This window comes from Cheilinus undulatus, linkage group 12 (genome assembly GCF_018320785.1).
Source record: "Cheilinus undulatus linkage group 12, ASM1832078v1, whole genome shotgun sequence".
NCBI lineage: Eukaryota > Metazoa > Chordata > Actinopteri > Labriformes > Labridae > Cheilinus > Cheilinus undulatus.
In genome coordinates this window covers 44,418,917-44,440,430 of record NC_054876.1, presented here as the reverse complement: position 1 = coordinate 44,440,430, position 21,514 = coordinate 44,418,917, and the positions used below count along the sequence as shown (strand labels likewise).

General features: G+C 38.3%; 1 protein-coding gene across 1 annotated transcript; it reads right to left on the bottom strand.

Annotated features, from left to right (window-relative positions):
- Positions 1-1,323: 1,323 nt before the first annotated feature.
- rab24 (RAB24, member RAS oncogene family) lies at positions 1,324-21,336 on the bottom strand. The gene is made up of 9 exons (XM_041801718.1): positions 20,974-21,336; positions 18,587-18,708; positions 17,826-17,894; positions 16,271-16,349; positions 13,332-13,399; positions 10,986-11,085; positions 9,204-9,254; positions 6,269-6,328; positions 1,324-5,094 (listed from the first exon to the last, which is right to left on the bottom strand). Exons 2-9 carry the CDS (start codon positions 18,701-18,703, stop codon positions 5,027-5,029), a joined length of 612 nt encoding a protein of 203 aa, XP_041657652.1. The 5' UTR covers positions 18,704-18,708; positions 20,974-21,336; the 3' UTR covers positions 1,324-5,026.
- Positions 21,337-21,514: the final 178 nt, after the last annotated feature.

Genomic DNA, 21,514 nt, shown 5'->3' with positions numbered 1-21,514 from the left:
TTCCAGCCCTCACCTGTGGTCATGATCTACTTTGGATAATTTACAAGGGTGAGATCTCAGTCTAGCTGCAGACCTTCCTGAGAACTGATTTCCCATGCTTATGCATATTTTTAACACTTAAATGTTCCAGATCATCAAACACATGTTAGCCAAAGATAACTTAGTAAATACAAAATTCAGTTTTTGAATAATGATTTCATGTATTAAGGGGAAAAAATCCAAACTTTTAATTGGCTCTGTGTGAAAAAGTAATTTCCTCGAAACCTAATAACTGGTTGTGCCACCCCTGGCAGCAACAACTGTAAGCAAGCATTTGCAATAACTAGTGATGAGTCTTTATCATCGCTGTTGAGGGATTTTAGCCCACTCTTCTTTGCAGAACTGCTGCCTATTTAAGGTCATGCCACAGTACCAACTTCAGCCACTCTAAAACCTTCTCTTGTTTTTTTCAAAGTCATTCAGTGTTGGAGTTGCTGGTATGTTTTGAATCACTCTCCTGCTGCTTAACCCAAGTATACTAGAGGGTACCAACTGATGGCTGTTGGCCTTCAGGATTTTCTAGTAGAGAGCAGAATTCATGGTTCCATCAATCACAGCAAGTGGTCCACATCCTGAAGCAGCAAAGCAGCTCCAGACCATCACACTGCCACCACCATGTTTGCTGGCATGATGTTCTTTTTATGGAATGCTGTGTTCCTTTTTCTCCAGATGTAATGGGCCGCACACCTTCCAAAAAGTTAAGCTTTTGTCTGGTCAGTTCATGGAATATTTTCCCAAGGTCTTGGGGATCATCAGGATGTTTTTGTCAAATATGAGACGAGTCTTTGTGTTCTTTTTGGTCAGCAGTGGTTTTTGCCCAGTCTCTTTTGTATTGTTGAATCATGAACTCTGACCTTAACTGAGTCAGGGGAGACCTGCAGGTCTTTAGATGATGTTTTGGGTTCTTTTCTGACCTCCTGAATGAATCGTCGTTGTGCTCTTGGGGTAACTTTGGTAGGCCGACCTCTCCTGGGAAGATTCACCACTGTTCCAAGTTTTCTCCATTTGTGGACAATGGATCTCACTGTGGTTCACTGGAGTCCCAAAGCTTTAGAAATAGCTTTGTAACCCTTTCCAGACTGATAGATGTTGTTTCTCCTCTGGTCTTGTATTTATTTAGCATAATGTGTTGCTTTTTGAGCTCTTTTATTCTACTTGACTTTGTCAGACAGGTTCTATTTAATGGATTTCTTGATTCAACAGGCCTGGGTATGGCTCGTGATACTGAACCCAGATTTCCAAAAACTGGTTAATCACATTAAAGAAACCTCAGACACTCTTCCAACAAGCTTTTAATTTTACAGAACATGTTTTTACTTTACATTGGTCTGTGTTGAACAGCCCTGAATAAAAAACATTTGTGCCTCAAGATTTCAACACATGAAACATCAACACGTCAAAGCAGCGACATCAAGGAAACTGATATGAAGTCTGTTCGTTTCCCCGCGTCTTCTTGGCAGCACAACTTAAAAAGGCAATAAATTAGTGAGTTGAAGTTAAATAGAGCTGTAGATATTGTTCTGAGAACATCCAGGTGACAGTTTATTACAACATTCAGCCACAATGTTTGCTCCAGTGGTGCTGAAATCTTCAGTTTCTCAACACAGAGAGGAGGAACTTAGATCATCTCAAACCTTTAAATGAAGCCTGAAAGAAAATCTGACAGTTTTCATGTGTACGCTGCATTTGAAGTTAGAAAATAGAAAATTTAGATTTAAATGCAGGAAATTAACTGTCACTGACATTTTCTCTCAGTCTGCTGAGGCCATGCAGTTTAATGATAGAGATAAAGGCATTTAGAAACCATCACCTAATAATCACAATCGTGTTTTTCTACTTGAGAGAATCATAGCTTATGCAGCAAAACAAACCAGATCACAGACATGGTTAATGGATGCTTAAAAGACTCGATACTGGACTGAATGAAAGAGGCTCAAAAGAAAAGACAAGGTTTACATGGTTCCTTGTGGCCCACTGCACATGCTTATTAGTGTTTCTCCTGCTGGCCACATGTTGCCACTTATCTTCATTTTAATCAGAATCATGCAAATAAAACAGGTTTTTTGACTGTTTTACAGCTTTCCCATCACTGAAAAGTTAAAAATGAGTACTCAAACCCCTTTTCTAGTTTAAATGACCAGTTTTAAAGGTGCCGTCAGTGTAGAAGTTGTTTTCGGGTCAGAGGAAGATTTCTTTTGACAAGCCATCGTGGCAAACAACTAGCAAGGCTGAGTGGTGCAGCAGAAACCATCTCTGTTAATACATCCATGGTGTCACATGGCAAAACTTGGTAATTGCTAGGTTAATTTACTCACAATCTTGTTATCTCTAATGCAAGTATAAGGCTTTTGAGAAGATCATTGGTGTCATGTGCTGTATCTTAGTTGCAACGATAAAAGATTCATTAAATCTAGGTGAAAATTCTGAGCAGGGCTGGCAACACACTAGACGGATGATTTTACGCTATTTTGCTCCCTCCGAGGATCCTGGATTTGAAGTTTGTTCCCAAGAGTGTGGTGTCAATTTACTTCTCCCAACCACATCTAAACCTCCTGTATGATTCTAGGTCGGACCGCCTCACAGTGGAAAACCTCAGCAACAAATGAAAAGAGAGCAGCCCTGGGTAGTGTCATAATTTTACAGCTCTCCAATCACCGTTTTACCGTCACCTTAGCCAGGATTTCAGCCATACTTTTTTGCTTTTTTTGCTTTTTGTTGCAACTGTGACGCATGCCAGGACAGCCATCTGGAGATTTCAATCACCCTCCATGTTTGTTTTTCTTCTGAACTCACACTAGATCACACAAGATCTAATGCAGAAGTTCTCAACTGGTCAGATGTCAGGACCCTCTACCACCTCCTTATCACAACCAGAATTCTAACCACACTAAATTATTTTTGCACTAAAATACCTTTACTAATTGAATAAATGACGATTCATATGTTTTATGTATCTTTTAATTGTGTCGACTGACTATCCGTCTGGCCGATTATTAATGCTGATATTTGGCATTTAGCTGATAATTGGTGTCAGCATTTCATTTTAATGATAATCAGCCAGAATCAGGTAATTCAAAGGTGAGCTAATTTGGTTCTGCTGCATGGTGTCTTCCCCTTCTGGGTTTGTTTTCAGTCCCTACAGTCTCACCTAACATCCTGCTTAAAACACAATCTGACTGGTTTCATGTAATACAACTACCAGCCAATCAACACTGAGGCCTTAGTGGCTCTGACACAGGAAGTGTGTGGCCCCACTTCCTGTTTCCTGCTGCTACAGTGTTGCTCTGTGCGGTTTCTCACATTGACAGAGGTAGACTGTGTGTTTATGGTTATTTTTTAATTGCAGTTTTACTTTTGCCATATCAAGTGCATTTAGTAGCATTTCAATTAGAATTATCGGTTATTGGTCAGATAAACTACTAATAACCGTATCGATATAAGCCCTGAATAAACATATAGTTCTTACAGTATCTTAAATAATTCCTAAAAATTTCAAAGACAGAAATTCTTTATTTCTATAATTGCAACTGTATGCAACTTTATCGACCACCCACCTCTGCAACATGGACCTCCCCCTTACACACCACGAGTTCAACCCAGCACTGCTCAGTGCTAATGCCTCAACTCTACTTGTTTTTTAATTGAGGTCTCAGTTCAATAAGCTGTTTTACTAAACAGACATTTAGGTTTCACTCAAATTTCTCAGAATGAGGGAGAAATGCCTCTAAGAGTGCACTTCCACATTCATGCTGGAAGCAACACCAATGCACATGCAATTCTGGGATTCAGGGACCGCTTCCAGTACGAACAGGAAGTGCCTTTTTAAGTGCATTCCTCACTCGTTACTACACAGGACGATGTTGGTTTTCTGTTTATGAGAAGCTGTTATTTTTTAAAAAGAGACCTCAATTCAAAACAGGAAGTGAACAGTTTGAGATGGGCAGAGCTAGTTTATTCGTCATATTGTGTTATTGTATGGTATCTTTACTTGAGTTTCCCAAAATAACATGGAAATTTTGGCCATTTCCAAAGAAATTAACTTATTATCTTAGGAAAAATAGCTTTGTTATCCCAATAAAGAAGATAAATAAGGTAAAATCTTGAAGAAATGATTGGATTTTAATTGTTATCACAGGAAAACTATAGAGAATTAAAAGTTTTTCCAGGTACATCAGGACCCACTGGAAACAGCTCTGCAAACCTACTTTTGGGTCCTGACCCACCAGTTGGGAACTGCTGATCTAGTGTGAGGGGAATCTTCAATGTAAAATTGTTACTAGAGGCGGCAGGTGTTTACTCTCAGGGTCTAGAGTCTATGTTTAGAAGACTTCCACATTTTTAAAACCATTCCAGATTTGATAACCGTCTAGCGTGTGGCCAGCCAAAGCTTGCGAGATAACAGTCAGTGTATTTCTGACAGATCAGATCATATTTGGCTTCTCTCCATCGGGCTTCTTGGATTATCAGACTCCATAACAAGGTTAAATAGAGTTGGAGGTAAACAAAAATCAGCTGTTGTAAACAAACCATCCACCCTCCTGATGCATCGAGGTTGCTACAACAGTTAACAGTGTCGATCAACTTTCTCTGCCAGTCTGTGTTTGTGGGATCCTCCTTCAGCTCAGCTGCAGGTCGTCCTCTAACCAATCCAGCTCCTGATTGTTTAAGGATGTGTAATCCCAGGGTCCAGTTTAGAGGAAAAGACAAAGGACCAGCTGACACAAGGAAGGAAAAATTAGTGAAAAGTGAGAGTTGGTGCGTAGATCCCTCTTCATCAGATGTAAATCCTCTCCCGTAGTCTTTTAGCTCTCAGTTATTTATGGCACAAAAGAAAGAAACAGATTGAACAAAGTGTAAACAGTCACTTCTTTCTGTGGTTGGGATCCCAGTTCCACATCAGAGTTATCGGACATCGATCCAGCATATCCAGGTTTAACTACGGTCGGGTCTGGGTGACCATCGCTGTTTCTTCTCCTGTTGTTGGACATCAGTTGTTATGGCAACAGGAGTAGAAATACGAGTCTTTCTTCTGGCCCAAGTCAACACTGCTTTCTTCTGCTCAAACAGAGAAAAACACTTAACATTCCTGCATTTGGCATTTTTAGAGTCAGTTCGTGAGTTTTATGTTCTGTACAGTTACAGAAAGCAGCCCACTTTGAATATTCATAGGAAGAAGTTATTTTTAGACTCTGGTTTAAAAAGAACTACAAGTTAATCATGAACCTCCTCATTAAGAAGTGATGGAAAATAGGTCAGGGTAGAAACAGGCTAGCTGTTTTCCTCTTATCAACGTCAGCTAAGCTAACTAGCGTTTATAGTCTGTCTGTCCAGTGGTGTTCCTCAGGGGTCTATTTTAGGACAACTCTTATTTCTAAGAACATCGCTAATTAGTTAACACAAACTTTGTGAATCTCTTAATTCTAGAGAGCTAAGGGGGACTGGCAAACTCAATTTATTGTAAATCCTTTCCCTTTTACTTTCATTCCTCTCCTATTTTTTCATTTCCTTTCCTTTTGCATCTCATTTCTATCCCTTCATCATTTCCTTTCCTTTTTTATCATATTTCCTTTCCTCTTCTCTCCCCCCTTTATCTCCTTCCTTTCCTTTTCTCTCCTCTCCTTTCCATCTTTTAATTTCCTCCAATCTATTTTTCTTTCTTCCTTCTCTTTTCTTTCCTGTATTGTTTTCCATTTTCATTCTTTTCCACTTCTCTTCTATGCTTTCCTTTCCTGTCTATCCTCTCATTTCCTTTTTTTATCTTTTCATTTCCTCTCATCTTTTTTACTTACCCTTTTCCTTCTTTATACTTTTCTTTCCTTTTTTTCTGTTATTTTTCCTTCCCATTCATTCCTTATCTCTTACTTTTCAAGTCCTCTCCTATTTCTCTTCTCTCCTCCCTTTTTCCTTACTTCCTTTCCTTCCCTTTTTCCTTTCCTTTTCTCTCTCATTCCCTTACTTTTCTTTCCAAGGGATTTATTGAAGATTAAATTTAATCAACAGTCCAGTTACAGATGCAGTTTTTACTTTATAGCGGTGGTGATTACAAGCAGTAAAGATAAACTTCATAGATGTTTATGTGAAAGGCTTTTTGCTTTTTTATTCAACCACAGTTAATCTCAAAGAACAGCACGGTTGATGCCGGTTACTGTGCTTTGTTTGCCATCACTGAATCAGTCTTCACTGGGATAAAGGATGCAAACAAACAAGTTTCAGTGAATCAAACACTCACCTGTCATATACTCAAAGGAGGTGCTGTTGTAGTCCTCAGCAACTTTCTGGAACAGCTCATCTGACAAACAGAGGAAGAAAGAGTCCTGTCAGTCTCTGTCAGTCCATAAAGATTAAAACAAGCTCACTCACATTCCTGGTCAAACAGGAAGTAGCTCAACATCTGGATTCACAGAAGCAGCATGTTTGATGAGTATGAGAGGCTCTGAAACTAATCCACTACCAAGCTCACAATGATTCAACAAATTTACAAGATCTGAACCAGATCTCGCTGTGTTCATAATTTTAGATGTCTTCTGGAAATCATAAGATGAGCTGATTTCACATTTAAACATCATTAAATATTTTGGACTTTAATAGAGGAAAGTATCTTAAGCTATCCACCTCTGTAAACTATTGTCTGTGGTCTTTAAACATAAAGGATGAGGAGTAGAGACATGGTGCTGAGCACTGCTCACCTCTGTTTAATATAAAGAACACTCCATAAAGCTGGGTATATACTGAGCCATTTCAAGCCGACTCTATGCCAGCCATGTGTCAGCTCATACTGTGCTACTGAATCACTTACAACCATCACGCACGATGCATGTGCTCACACTATAGGGTCCAAGGGTCTAACCTGAGTGCTCAGAGTGAATGAGGTCGGGACGGACTGTGACAAAAATCAGTGGAGTTTCCTTTGAAAAAGTCTCACACACTGAGGTTGAAGTCCAATCCAGTCATATCCTCTCTCTCTATCCCACACACATAAACAGCATCGCCATCCATGTCAGCTGCAGGTCCGCCGGTAGGAATATTTCCTGCTCATTTATTTCCTTTATTATAGCAGGGCTGTGGGGCCATTAGAAAGTCATTCCTGCTGTTGTTATGATGATTTAAGATGCTGTCTGACAGTTTTTTAGGGAAAAAATACCCTAAAGTTGAGGATTCTGCTCGTGGTTCTGCTCTCACAGTGGGAGTGTCTGGAGTCAAACATGTCAGAAATCCATCCAAATAAGTTGGGAGCAGCGGGTTTGGCCATAGTTGGGCGTCGTATTCCTCTGTACACAGCACGACAAAGGATGCAGGAGGCAATTGGAAGTCGGCTCCAATTCCAAGTGAGTCGCGCAACTCAAAAACACTGGCTGAACTGGATGAACTCACACAGTGTACACCCAGCTTGAGGTGCATTTACGTGACAGTCAACTGTGGTTCTATTTCAATGGATAAACTTCATATGAGGGAGAAAAGCTTTTTAAAGTGGACATGATGTGCAAAAATCACTTGTCAGGCTTTTCTAACAAAAATATGTGCCCCTGGCCTGTCCATAGTCCCCTCAAGAATCAGAAAAATCCATTCCCTCCGCCTATCTCTTCCTCCACCTTTCAGTAAATTTGTGCTGAAACAAGGTGTTCTCAGATTTCCCCTGATGATGTAATGTGGAGAGTTAGCCCCGCCCCCAGGTTCGGATGGCCCTCCCCGCTTGGAAGAAGGTTCTGCCCTCTTCTCCTGATCATCTCAGCAGCCAGCTGAGATGCTGGAAAGCTCAGTGGGTTACCCTGCTGACCACAGTCTGGGAGTCTGATGGTTTGAATCCCAGCCAGTGCAGAATCCATGTCCAGTTTGGGCCCTTGGGCAAGGTCCTTAACTTTGGATAAAAATGTCTGCTAAGTGCATCGTAACATTGTAACATCAGGAGATGTTACAATGAGAGGGGTGTGGTCAGGGGTGGAGCCAGACAGATCAGTAACATTTAAAGCCACAGAAACAGCTCGTTCAAAGAAGGGCTCAAACAGAGGGAGTTTTAGACATGCAAAAATCCAATACTGGAATGTTTTTTCAGCAACAAACTTCACAGGCATGTTTTGGGGACCTCTGAGGCCAATCTAAACTTGTCCTAAAAGGGGAAATATATCCCCTTTAAAAGTGGAGTTCCTGGTTAATGCTGCGATCCCAGAATGCTTTAAAAGTAGCTTACAGTTAAAGCAGGAAGTCCCTTTTTAACACTTTTCTCTCTCATTTTGGGGTATTAAAGTTCAAAGAAGCTCCAGCACATGTCTCGTTTTTTGCTGATGTTTACAGAGACACAAAGCCTTTTGGTCTAAGTGATCTTCACCAGGTATGAGAAAAGAATGCAAACAATTTAGTATATATATGAACAAAGAGACTGCCTTGTCCAATCAGGAAACTACTGGGGTTAGTGATCTGGAGCTGGTGAGTTCATCATTGTTCATGGTGAAAAAATGTGATAAAAAATGTTAATGATTAACCGCACTCTGATGCCATCACACAACCGTCTAAAGTAGCTTTGATTGGAACACATTTAAAGATTCTCTGCTCTTATTTTTTTCATAATTGTATAAATTAAATCCATGTTCTACAGATTAACATCCTAGATTGACTAGTAAGTGAACTATCTGTCCTCAGTCTTCATTTCTCCTGTTTCAAAAGCTAAGAAAAAAACCCTTTTGATTCCATTCTGAGACATGTCCTTTCCGAGTGTTTTGTTACTAATCTTTAAATTACCAGTAATACAATGTGGTTAATTGCGATTAATTAATTATAAGCCTATAATTAATTACATTACTTTTTAATTGACTAACAGCAACTCTGTTAAATACTTTACGAGGGACGACCTCTTGACCCCTCATTTCTGACACCCTGACAGTAAACTGTGTGGTTTATGCCTTAAATGGTGGTTGTTAAAGTCACATTTTTCCTTGATTTGACTCCAGTGTATTCTTTTTTTCTTGTGCCAGTATTTTCATATCTTACACTGGGGTTCAACAATATTTTCTACTCTGACGTAAATGCTTTGTGTCTCTGCTGAAAACAGTCCCAGACCTTTTCTACCTCTAAGGAGAGCCAAACAAGCGGACCATGAATGAATACGGCTGTGATTGCAGGCAGCCACCCGTGTCAAATGTGGCCTTCAGATGACTGAAGGTGTGACTCACCAACATTGTTTCCTGTTTTACTGGACGTCTCAAAATGCTGAGCACCGATCTCTGTGAAAGAAAGCCAAAACAGTGAGGTTAAGTGAGGTTGGGATACAGACGTTTGAAGTTCAGTCAATCCTGGAATTTCGACAAATCCCACATGTACAGCGGGTCAATGATTTCTTAATGTCCTTTAATCACATTCAGTACTTTTACTAAGAATTAAATAATGTAGTTATTTTTATATTTGGGCAGTAATATAATCTCAAAAAAGTCAGGAAAACTTGTTTCTTTTCAGCTTAGAGGATTAAACTTTACCCGGTTCGTCAACCAAAGAAAAGCCTGGAGCTTTTTTCCTCAGCAGAACTCAACTTTGTCACAAATACTATTTGATCGGACATATTCAGACCGAGAATAAACCAACATGCTACTAAATGTCTAACAGTTTAATTCACATCACAAACTGTGACACTCGATAGAAGGCCTTCAACTTTCCATCTTTATATTGTTTGAGTTTATTTGTTTTCTTTTCATTTATCTTTCTTTGGACTGTATCCTTATTCTGTCTCCCTTTGTTTGGGTTTTGTTATTCAACTTTTTCTGGTTTTGTCCAAGCACTTTTTAAACTCATGCTTTTAAAAGTTGGGGTTTTCCAAGACATACTGTCCCTTCAGTTAAGACAAAAAAAGTATGCAAAAGACCACAGTTTAAAGACAACTAGGTTGTGGCATCTTTTGACCACTTTTTCTGCCCATTTTTACCACTATTATTGGCCACCTTTCATCAGTTTTTTGCGCAATTTTTGCCACTTTATACCAATTTTGTCACACTTTCACCCCTTTTCATAATTTTTTTTCTACCATTTTTGCCACTTTAAATCCCAATTCACTACATTTTCTGCCACTTTCCATCCCATTTTACCTCCTTTTCCAACCATTTCCACCACTGTTAAGCCTTTTTTTTATCCCTTTCTGCATATAGTTGCATCTGTTGACCCATTTTTGTGAATATTAACAACTTTTGGTGACTTTTTCATACCCATTTTAGCCAATTTTAGACATTTTTTGTCAATTTGAGCAATTACAACTATTTGTTGGCCCCATTTTTGCCACTTGTAACCCCATTTCACAGTTTTTTGCCAGTATTTCCCACTTTTAACAGTTTGCCACTTTTAATCTGCATCTGCAACTTTTAAAATCCCATTTCACCCATTTTTGTTTCTGCTTTAAGAAATGGGGTGTACATTTTTATGAAGGTTATATTCTATGGCATAACTAAAAAGGCAAACTATTTGTTGCTCTGATGAGAGTGGTTAATATTCAGGTTAAAAAAAACTAAAACATGGTTATCACAGCTTAAATGTTCAATGGACAAATGGGCCCCAGCGAGCTCCCCCTTCATATTCGCTTATGGGTGGCCTTGCCTACAGGCAGTTTAGAGTCACCAATCAGCCTAACTAGCATGTCTTTAGACTGTAGGAGGAAGCAGGAGTACCCAGAGAGAACCTAGCCATGCACAGAAAGACATATAAACACCAAACAGAAAAGCCCTGTCCTAAGGGAACAAAACCATAGCCACCATATATTTGTTTATGTAGGAGAGAGTATTTTGATGAAGATTAGGCACATGCATTCACTTGGTCTTTAAGGGCAATGTCAAAATCTGCAGAGAGACCTGCCTCTGACTAGTTAAATGGCGAGACTTTCTGTATTTACATGTCATCCCTTCGTCTAATCTGCACTTATTTAAAACAAACCATGAACAGCATCAGTGTACCAAACTTTAAGAGACTGTGGTTACCTTCAGCAAAGTCCTGAGCATCATGGTAGTCGATCTGTCGAAGGCTCCGATCTCCTACAATCAGGTCATTCTTAGTGCCGACCAGGTAGATCTTACAGTGCTGCAGTAACACACAGACAATGACAAAACAACGTGACTGTGCGACAGAAGATCAATTTGTTTCTCTGGTTTAGAAGTTTGATCTTGGCTGTACATTCCAGGCATTGTACTGGTTCATCCAACAGGACCCTATGGACAAGCACTAGTGGAGAGATGTCAGAGGGAGGGCTGGTATAAATGGGACTTGAACCAGGGACCCTGAAACTCTTTTAAATAGTAGGGCTGTAAAATGATATTTACCGGCAATATTGGCGGTAGATATCGGCCTATATTGGTGGTAATTATCAACTTTTATTGGTGGTAAATATCAGCCTACATGGGCTGTTAACAACCTATATTGTCTTTAAATATTAGCTCATATACGCTGATAATGTTGGACTATATCAGTTATAAATATCAGCCTAAATTGGTGGTAATAATCAACTTTTATTGGTGGTAAATACCAGCCTTCATGGGCTGTTGTTAACAACCTATATTGTCTTTAAATATTAGCCTATAAAGTTGGGCTATATCAGTTGTAAATATCAGCCTATATTGGTGGTAAATATTGGCCTATTTTAGTGGTAATTACCAACCTTTATTGGTGGCAAATATAAGCCTATATGGGCTGTTATTATTAACCTATATTGTCTTTAAATATTATCCTATATAGGCTGATAATGTTGGGCTATATTGGTTGTAAACATCAGCCTATTCTGTCGGTAAATAATACACTATGTGAATGTGGGCCTTTATTGGAGGTTATTATCAGCTTTTATTGGCAGTAAATAACGGCCTATATTTTCAGTTAATAGTGGAATTTATTAGCTGTTATTACAATCCTATAATGGCTTTAAATATTGTCCAATATGCGCTGATAATGTTGGGCTATATCGGCTGTAACTATCAGCCTATTCTGGTGGTAAATATTTGACTATATTGGCTGTTAATATGGGCCTTTATTTGAGGTTATTATCAGCTTTTATTGGCAGTAAATATTGGCATATATTTTTAGTTAGTAGCGTAGTTTATCAGCTGTAATTACAAGCCTATAATGGCTTTAAATATTAGCCTATATACGCTGATAATGTTGGGGTATATCAGTTCTAAAAATAAGCCTTTATTGATAGTGAATATTAGACTATAATGGTGGTAAATATCAGCCTTGATGGGCCGTAAATATTGGCCTAATTTTTCAGATAATATTGGAGTTTATCAGCTTCTAGCATGTGCCTAAATTGTCTTTAAATATTCGCCTATTTAAGCTGAAAATGTTGGGCTATATCAGTTGTAAATATCAGCCTATATTGGTGGTAATTATTAGCTTTTACTGGCAGTAAATATCAGTATATATTGGCCATAAATATAGGCCTTTACTGAAGATAATTATCAGCTTTTATTGGCAGTAAATATCAGCCTATACAGGCAGTAAATATTGGCCTATATTTTCAGTTTATTCTGGAGTTTATCAGCTGTTAATACAAGCCTACATTGGCTTTAAATATTCGCCTATAACAGCTGAAAATGTTGGGCTATATCAGTTGTAAAATCAGCCTATATATTTACAGTAAATATCAGTATATATTGGTTGTAAATATAGGCCTTTATTTGAGGTTATTATCAGCTTTTATTGGCAGTAAATATCACCCTATATTTTCAGTTAATGCTAGAGTCTATCAGGCCTATATCAGTTTTAAATATAGGCCTGTCTCTGCTGGAAATGTTGGCCATTATCGGCTTTAAATATTGATCTACATCAGCTAAAGTCTTTTTCTTTGATCATCTCTTTCCTTAAACTTTTAAGTATAAATTAAGGACTCATATTTTCATTTTGAAGACTTTTAAGGAACAGAGTTTTAGGTTTGAACTATATCTATATCTATATATTGGCATGAACATAGGTATCAACTTAAATTAATTTGTTGATATTGGCAAAAAAAAAAAAAAACAGTATTGGTCATCCCTTGTTTTCATCTTTCCATCTTATGAGTTTGGTTCAAAATTAAATATGAAATTATAGACTACATTTTCATCAGACTGATTCATAACGCAGTGTTTTTATTTTCATATTTTGAGTATTAAGCTTCATCCTGACTCCACCCTTTTGTACTTAATAACAAATTTTGTTGGTTAAATATGACAGTAATAAAAGAGGTAACATGACAAAAAAATTTGGGCGCACTATTCCTGTTTAACTGAGATAAAAATAAATGTTATACAGCTGGTTCTTGTTACTCTTTATGACAAGTTCTATTAAATTTAACTTACTTCCTCACAGTTCTGCAGCTCCTTCACCCAAAAGCGAGCTCTCTGGAAGCTGCTGCTATCAGTCAGATCTGAAAGACAAACAATAAGCGTAACATCCAAGCAGATATTAGAATACACACAAAGCATTGCCTGTTTCTCGGCAGTTTTGTTCTACGGAAATTCCCATGAAAATGTGAGCAGATTACTGACCAAAGCAGACAGGGTATAAAACATAACAAAACTAGCCCAGCTGTTTCAAATCTACACCATGCAACAGAAACAAGAGGATGGGAAACAGTGTGACATGGACATGACATGAGAGTGAGCAATCGAGGGGGAAATGCCATCAGCTATTTCCTAAGTTCCCCAACAAAGTTTCCTTAAGTGGAAAAGAACATGTAGGTAAGGATCATTCATAAATACAGCTTAAAGCTTTAGAATCATACTCAGGTCAGAGCTTTCAGTCCTCTTTAAGAACTCCTTCCTGCTGCTCTGATCATGACCCTCTTCATCTCATGTATCAAAGTGTTCATCTCATCTTTCCTGTTAATGCTGATGCACAGCCTTTATGCAGAGCTTCATCCGCTTTCATGGGAATTCACCTCACTAAATCAAAGTCTGATGTATTCACAAAGCAGCTACACAGTGCTCTCTCTTTTACTTCTAATTTTAAATTTCCTCATACAAATATGGAGAAAGATGGAAGGAGAGATGAGGAGGTAGAGGAGAGCTAGAGAAACAGGAGATAGAGATTTGGTAGATGGATGAATGGATGGAGATTAAGGTTTTCTAAAGTTGTGATTTCAACACCAAGGTTTGAAAATAATGCAATCTCCATTTGGACAGTGATCAACAGTATAGGTTGTTTGCAGTCACATGATCCTGATGACATGAGAAGATGGGGGCAGGAAGTGAAGAACATCAGTTAAAAATCATTAGGAATGGAGGAAATTTTGTATGTTAAAGGTCTATACCAGGGATGTCCAAACTATGGCCCGGGGTCCAAATGCGGCCCATTTTTGAATGGCCCGCAGCAAATTCTAGAGTTAAAATGAAATATGGCCTACATAAAAACATGAAGCTTGTCCTTAATTGTATTGTACGTCTTGTCTTCAGCACAAGGCAGTGCTACCATGTTATATCTGTAAACAAACATTTTGACAAGAAGATATCTTGATTAATAACATTGTGATGGATCCATCCATCCATTTTCTATGCCGCTTATTCCGTTCCGAGTCGCGGGGAGGCTGGAGCCTCTCCCAGCTGTCATCGGGCGAGAGGCGTCCTGATGGATTATCCCAGCAAACAGCAGCACCAATAACTTTTCTGGGACAGAGCCAGTGGTAGCCATGGCTAAACAATGCCCCCTGAAATCTCATTGGCTCCCCAAAATCCTGAAATTACTCTCTATTTGCTCTGCCAGCCATTATCTAGCCATTTAGGCATACTTACCTGCAAAGCATGTTTTAACTTACATTGGATTAGGCTTACTAACTTTAAAATTCTCATGGCAAGGAATATGAAAGTGGCCCCACCATCCTAATATATTTTTGTATGTAGCCCTCTGTGGGAAAAGTTTGGACACCCCTGGTCTATACAGACCTGCACATATCATCAGAAAATGTCTACATACATTTAGTTTGATCCCTTCACTTCACAAAATGTTTTTTTTTCCCCCCACAGGTTAATTCAGTTGCCTGGCATGGAGGCGATCCATATCACACATGACTTAGTCCTGCAGACCTCCTACTACACATCTCACTACATGAAGAGAGCAAGAATCTTGAGGAGTCTTGTACTGAGCAGTACTGTTAAAAAGGCTCACTGTGCCACTTAAACAGCTTTTCTCCCTCATTCTGTGAAATAGTGATTTACTATAAACCTCCTGGGGTAAGCATCTGAGAAATTATGTGTTGCTCAGGAACAAACCTGCTCTTCAAAATGGCTCTTTTGTATAAACTACAGGAGCTGATGCCTGTTTGAGAGCCAGTTTTCTTTTTTTTCCATTTCTTTTTGTTATTTAACACACATTTAAAAATCCAAACTAGTACCAAATGAGGAGTTCTTTGGGAGCCAAAAGACCATTTTTCATTACTGAACTGAGTCAAATGATCCAGATCTCTAAAGCTTCAGCACTTTAATTATTCTCTGCATTTTTTATGATAACCAACTAAGTAGAGTCATTATATCATCCATGTATTTTATCTTAATCTCAATCGCAAATCACAATATTCAGTTCAGTATAATTGCACATTACTACCAAATTGTGCAGCATTAGTTTGAAGTAAGCATTCCACTGAATATGTGGAGATTTCACAGACATGAGATCTAAAAAAAACTTGATCAAATCTTAATTCAGAGGGAAAACAAATATGGAGGCCGATCATCAGCAGGCTGTACTGACAGATGTACTGTTTTGTAGCGAAAAACACAAAACAAGGAAAAGAATTTGGGCGAAATCCTGGCTGAGATGACTGAAAAGACGTGGCGTACACTTTGCAGTGCAGGTTTTGTTGCTCATGTTTATGTTTGTGAGCTGTATAAGTATGCATCATCTGGTTAGCGGCACTTCCTGGTCTTCTCGCTCTCATTAGCTAGTGTGGGTAATCTATCAGAAATCAGATGCTTACACTTCCTGATCTTGAATCATAAATATCAAACATGATTGATATTTACGATTCAAGGAAGGCTCCAACTTGATGGAGAGCGGTAGAGTAATCCTACTGACTCCACATCCTTGAGGATTATGTGGACACTAATCAGTTGCGTCAAGTCTGGAACCCCCTCTGGGCCTAAAATCAAGACAAAATCTTCTAGTGTGTAGCCAGCCTTACAGAGATGGGTAAGGAGAGTGTGTAATCATGTATGTGTACATTTGAACATTGCACTTTGGTGTGATAAAGAAAGAACAGAAACATCCAGCTTCTATCTCAGGTTTATCAGGAAAGATATAAATGTACCGTAGCAGACGATGGCTGCCCGCGCTCCTCTGTAGTAGATCCTGCTCATAGCTTCATAGCGCTCTGATCCCGCTGTGTCCTGATGGAGAGTTAAGAGGAGAGAGAAACTAAGATCCACTGACTGTAAATGAAAAAAGAAGAGACACTAGAGTGCTAACTGCTTTCTGTTTGACTCTATCAGCATCTGTACATAGTCAACATTCCTACAACCCCCATACAGGCTTTAAATGCTCAGTAATCCTCAGAGTGAAAAGATCTGCAGCTCTAAGATCATTTCCCCTCACTGCGAGAAGGAGACAGATTTTTTAACAGTGTCTTTTGGTGCTGATATTAAAACAAATTACTCTCATTTATTTTGGGGGATTTTTTTCCTTTCTGAGACCAGTCAATATCCAGAAAATGTTAAGAGGGAGGTGTGATTCAGAGTCAATATTTATGTACACCTTATACAAACTAAAGGTATCACCATAAAGTATATATCAAATTTATACATATGTGAAGTAGCTGACTTTGTCTAAAACCAACTGTTTTAATTCTAATCAATCTTAAATACTGGCAACTAAAAATTGTTGCAAATTCCCTCATTTACAGTGCAACCACATATTTAAGAAAGCACTATTAAAACAAATAAAGATAAGATGATCATCAGTGTAACAATCACACACAGTGAAGATGTGGTTTTAAGAACATCTATAAAGGCTGATTTCTAGAGCCTAGATACGCAGATATTTACTGCTGATAGAGGCCGATAGATAAAGCTGATAAGAGCTGATATTTATGATGAATATGGGCTAATATTTACTGCTGATATAGACGATATAAGCTGATATATACAGCAAATAAAGGACAGTAATTACATAAGCTGATATTTCCGACAGATTTTTAAAGCTAATATAAGTCGGCATTTACAGCCCATATAGACTGATATCTACCGCTGATATAGGTTGATATCCACAGCTGATATAAGCCAATATCTACAGCTAATAAAGGCTGATAACTACAGCTGATATAGGCCGATATCTACAGCTGATATAGGTCGATATCCACAGCTGATATAGGTCGATATCCACAGCTGATATAAGCCAATATCTACAGCTAATAAAGGCTGATAACTACAGCTGATATAGGCCGATATCTACAGCTGATATAGGCCGATATCTACAGCTGATATAGGCCGATATCTACCACTGATAAAGGCCGATATAGGCCGATATCTACAGCTGATATAGGCCCACATCTACCGCTGATAAAGGTCGATATCTACAGCTGATATAGGCCGATATCTACAGCGCATATAGGCCGATATCTACCACCGATATATACAGCCAACAAAGTCTGATATTTACAGTCAATATATGATGGTATTTACAGCTGATATAAACCAATACATACAGCTATGTAGGCCAATATTTACAGCCATTATAGACCATAATTTACAGCCAGTATAAGCCAATATTTACAGCTGATACACATTTTTGGATCCAGACTCTCCAGAGCTGACAATGAAGCAGCACACAGACTATTTAACGTTAGAGGTACATCAGGACATACTTACCCATATTCCCAGGGTAATCACCTTCTCTCCCACCTGGATTGGTTTGGCAACAAAAGCAGCACCTATAGTCTGTGAAGAGGAGGAAACAGGTGCAGAGAAGAATCAGACACGTGTTTATGGAGATATTGGGAGTCCCAGTAGACTGCAGATACTCTCAGTGCTTCCCTCATAACAGTCATAGAGTAAAACTACAAGTCAACTCACTGGAAAAGCCTTTGTTTAAAGAAAAAAGGAAAGAAAAAGTTGTCTAAACATTTTGGGGGTTTTTTCGTAAGAAAAACTGAGTAATGATGTAACTCTAAGATTGTAATTTTTATTGTAAATAAATAGATATTTATTCAACAGAAATAGAAAACTAACACTAAATCTAATTAAATGGAAAGTGTGTGCAAAAGGGTGAGAAGGTCTAAATACCTTTCTACACCAATGGATCACTAATTGCAGAGTAATTAAATATCATGGTGTGATCTCAAAGAGGACATATGAGGCATGTCTCATGATCTTTAAAATTAACATGTAAAATAATCTAAAATATGCTTGTCGAATGCAAGAGCTACTTAAAGAAACATACCAACACATTACTGCATCTTTGCTTTATAATCAGGTATTTTACGCTTAAGTTGATCACAAACTTGAGTCTCTTTTACCACAGCCTCCCCGAGGGTTAAATATAATAATAATGTCTTTCATCTGAGCAGCGTGCAAAGAGGGAATCAGAAACGGGCTGACATGGAAAGTAGAGTCGAGCAGCTGACACTCACGTTCTGATAGGGGCCGACCAGGAAGCGATGATGAACGTATCTCTCCACCAGGCTGGTCTTCCCCACACTCTCCTTTCCCAGCATCACCACTTTGGCGTCCACACGCATTGCACTCATAGTAACTGGGATAAGAAGAGCACAGGAGGAGACCACAGACACAAACAGGAGGGGAGGGGGTTAGTAATGTAAATGCCGCTCTGTGTGCTGTGGAAAAAAGGACAGTAAATCAACTGCAGTATTGATAATGTCATTTAAGACTTTTTGGCTCTGGTAACTCATTGAGACATAGTTACTCTACTTACAAATCCCCTTACTTCCTCTTCTTATTTGTATTTTGATCATCTACTGTGTCTAAATATGACCAACATATTGCTACACACCAGACAACAAGTGCACAGTCATCTATGTATGGACCTCTTCACTGCACTGTTGCATGGATTTCAAGATTTCATGCTTGTGAAACTAAACTGTTATTACTCCAACTTGAAAGAATACTTTGAAAAGAAAGGTACACGGCTGATTATTGGAAATCCATAGATTGTAAAAAGTCAGGGTCAATACTTGTGGTTTTTTATTCATTCTTTTGGTGCAACACTCCCAAGAAACAACATTTTCTCTCATGTTTGACCACCAAAACAGATCATAGTTTGTCCAGCAGGTCACATCTTCTAACCAGTGATAAATCTCTTCTCTGAATCAGCCATGAAGTGTGCTGAATGCCGAAACAGACACTAAACAATAGAAAAACATCTGCTATTGACATGGGTTGATGCTATAATTACTTGCCAATGGATGTTGATTTAGAAGTATCTATACGACTTAGAAGAAACACTGTATCATAATTAAAAGTTGGAAATTACACTCTGGATCTGTTATTTATGCCAGTTTAAATACCAGTTAGAAATGCATGATAATGGATTTCTGCCAATATCCACAATGCTGATATTCACAAATTTATTTAAGCTGATACTGATATTTAAATGAAGTTAAGACCAAAAACTTCAGTCCTTAAAACACACAATTTTAAGTCTGAGAAAAAACTAATTTACTAGGTTATTACTGACTTTAAAGTGTAAGAATAAAGAAAAAGACTTCAGCTGGTGTAGACCTGTAGGTCCAGCCTTAAACTTCTCTAACTTATTTGTACATTTTGCCAACATTTACAGCTGACATAGGCAGATTTTAATGCCAAAATACTGGTTGTAAACATCAGAAATGTTAATCTGCTGATACGATTACTTTAATTTTAATCATACCAATGTCATGCTGATAATATTGTACATCCCTAATAGTATGCATGCACAAAAGCTTGTAGAATACAAACAATTAGCTTTAATTTGTAGCATTATCTAGCGATTAATTGTTGTTGTTCTCAAGCTTGATATATAATGTAGCCTTTGCCTAATCATCTAATAAATGTAGCTGGGTTAATCCAATCCAATCAGCTTTATTAATATGGCACATTTTTAAAAATGTACAAGTACCAGAGCGCTGCACAGTGAAAACAGCAGAAATAAAACATTACTAAAATAATAAAAGCCCATAAGAACACCATAAAAATATAACAAATAAAGGCTATTAAAACAAAGGGATTTTAAAAAAGGCAAAAGGGTGTTGACCATGCAATTCAGATGCAGCATTAAAAGTCAGTTTAAATGTTTACATGGTTAATGTTTTAATAGTATTATCACAGTTGTCTGTTGGCCTATGAATGTAAAGCAGCATTAATTAGAAAGTTTTTTCTTTAATATTTGATACTTTATAGAGATTGACTTTTGTAATCAAGCCCAACTGTTGCCTAATAATCTAGAAAGTGTAGCTGGGTCAAAGTTATAATAGTTTTACTCGGGCTGTGGGTAGGATTTTCATTGTAAAGTAGCATTAAATACGAATACTCTACTAAAACTTCAACATATAAGAAGAATGCAAGTATGTCTAGTTTAGTCGGACCAACTGTCAAAACAATAAGCTGTGTTAACACTGAAAGCCCAAAAAATAAAATTTTTAGAGGAAAATCAGTCATTAATCTGATAAAATATGATTTTGAACATAAAGCTTCATGGAAGAAGTTGTGTTTTAGAAAAGGGCATTAGCTTTCACTATATGAGCTGACATAACCTGGAATATGAAAGTAAAACTCAAACGTTACATGTTGTTCGTAACCTGATATAATGAAGTTTATACTCTTGGCTTTATCTCCCAACAACACGACTGATTACTCTATTTTGTCTGAATATGACTAACATAAATAACATTACATTTAAAAAAAAATACGAGGTTCACATTTCTGTCATAACTTAGCCAAACATAAACGTTAGCTACTGGTTAATCAGGGTTTGAGATCTCAGCTAAGCTCGCTAACTTAAAATACAAACATTAAAACTCACCTGCTAGCTAGCTTGACTCAACAGATTTCTGTAAACATCTGATCTCCTCGAAGCAGGGGCCAAACGGTGGCTGTCATCCGTGCCTACCAAACCAGTTCTGAAGTACAGACCGTACCAGACTAATAGCTCATCTCTGCTCACCCTCGCTCAGCCGGCTGCTGCTGCTGCTGCTGCTGCGATACAGCGAGGGGCTGCTAGCTAAAATAACGTTACTGCCACTGTTGCGCAACAAAATCCGCCAGTTAAGGTAAATAACAGATGAAGGAAATACAGCAGAGGGCCCTCTGGACTCAAAACAAGTCCATCTCCCCGGCAAAAATTAGTCGACTACAGACGGGGCTGTCAGGCGTCACTGGGGGGGGAATTCTCCATCTGAGCTTTTGTTTGTTTGGGTGGGAACCAAATACGTGACAGAGGCTGTTTCCAGGAGCCGGAAGTGACTGGATTTTATGGAACAACCCCGGATGTTTGGCATCACAATGGTGTTTTTTTTTGTCATTTAGTTTATAACTAAGCAAAATTAGGAATTTGCAGTGAACAT

Coding starts and splice junctions, on each gene's coding strand:
- rab24 (XM_041801718.1), bottom strand. CDS start 18,703: ATGAGTGCAATGCGTGTGGACGCCAAAGTGGTGATGCTGGGAAAGGAG. Junction 17,895..18,586: donor TGGTCGGCCCCTATCAGAAC/GTGAGTGTCAGC, acceptor TCCTCTTCACAG/ACTATAGGTGCTGCTTTTGT. Junction 16,350..17,825: donor TGATTACCCTGGGAATATGG/GTAAGTATGTCC, acceptor ACTCTCCATCAG/GACACAGCGGGATCAGAGCG.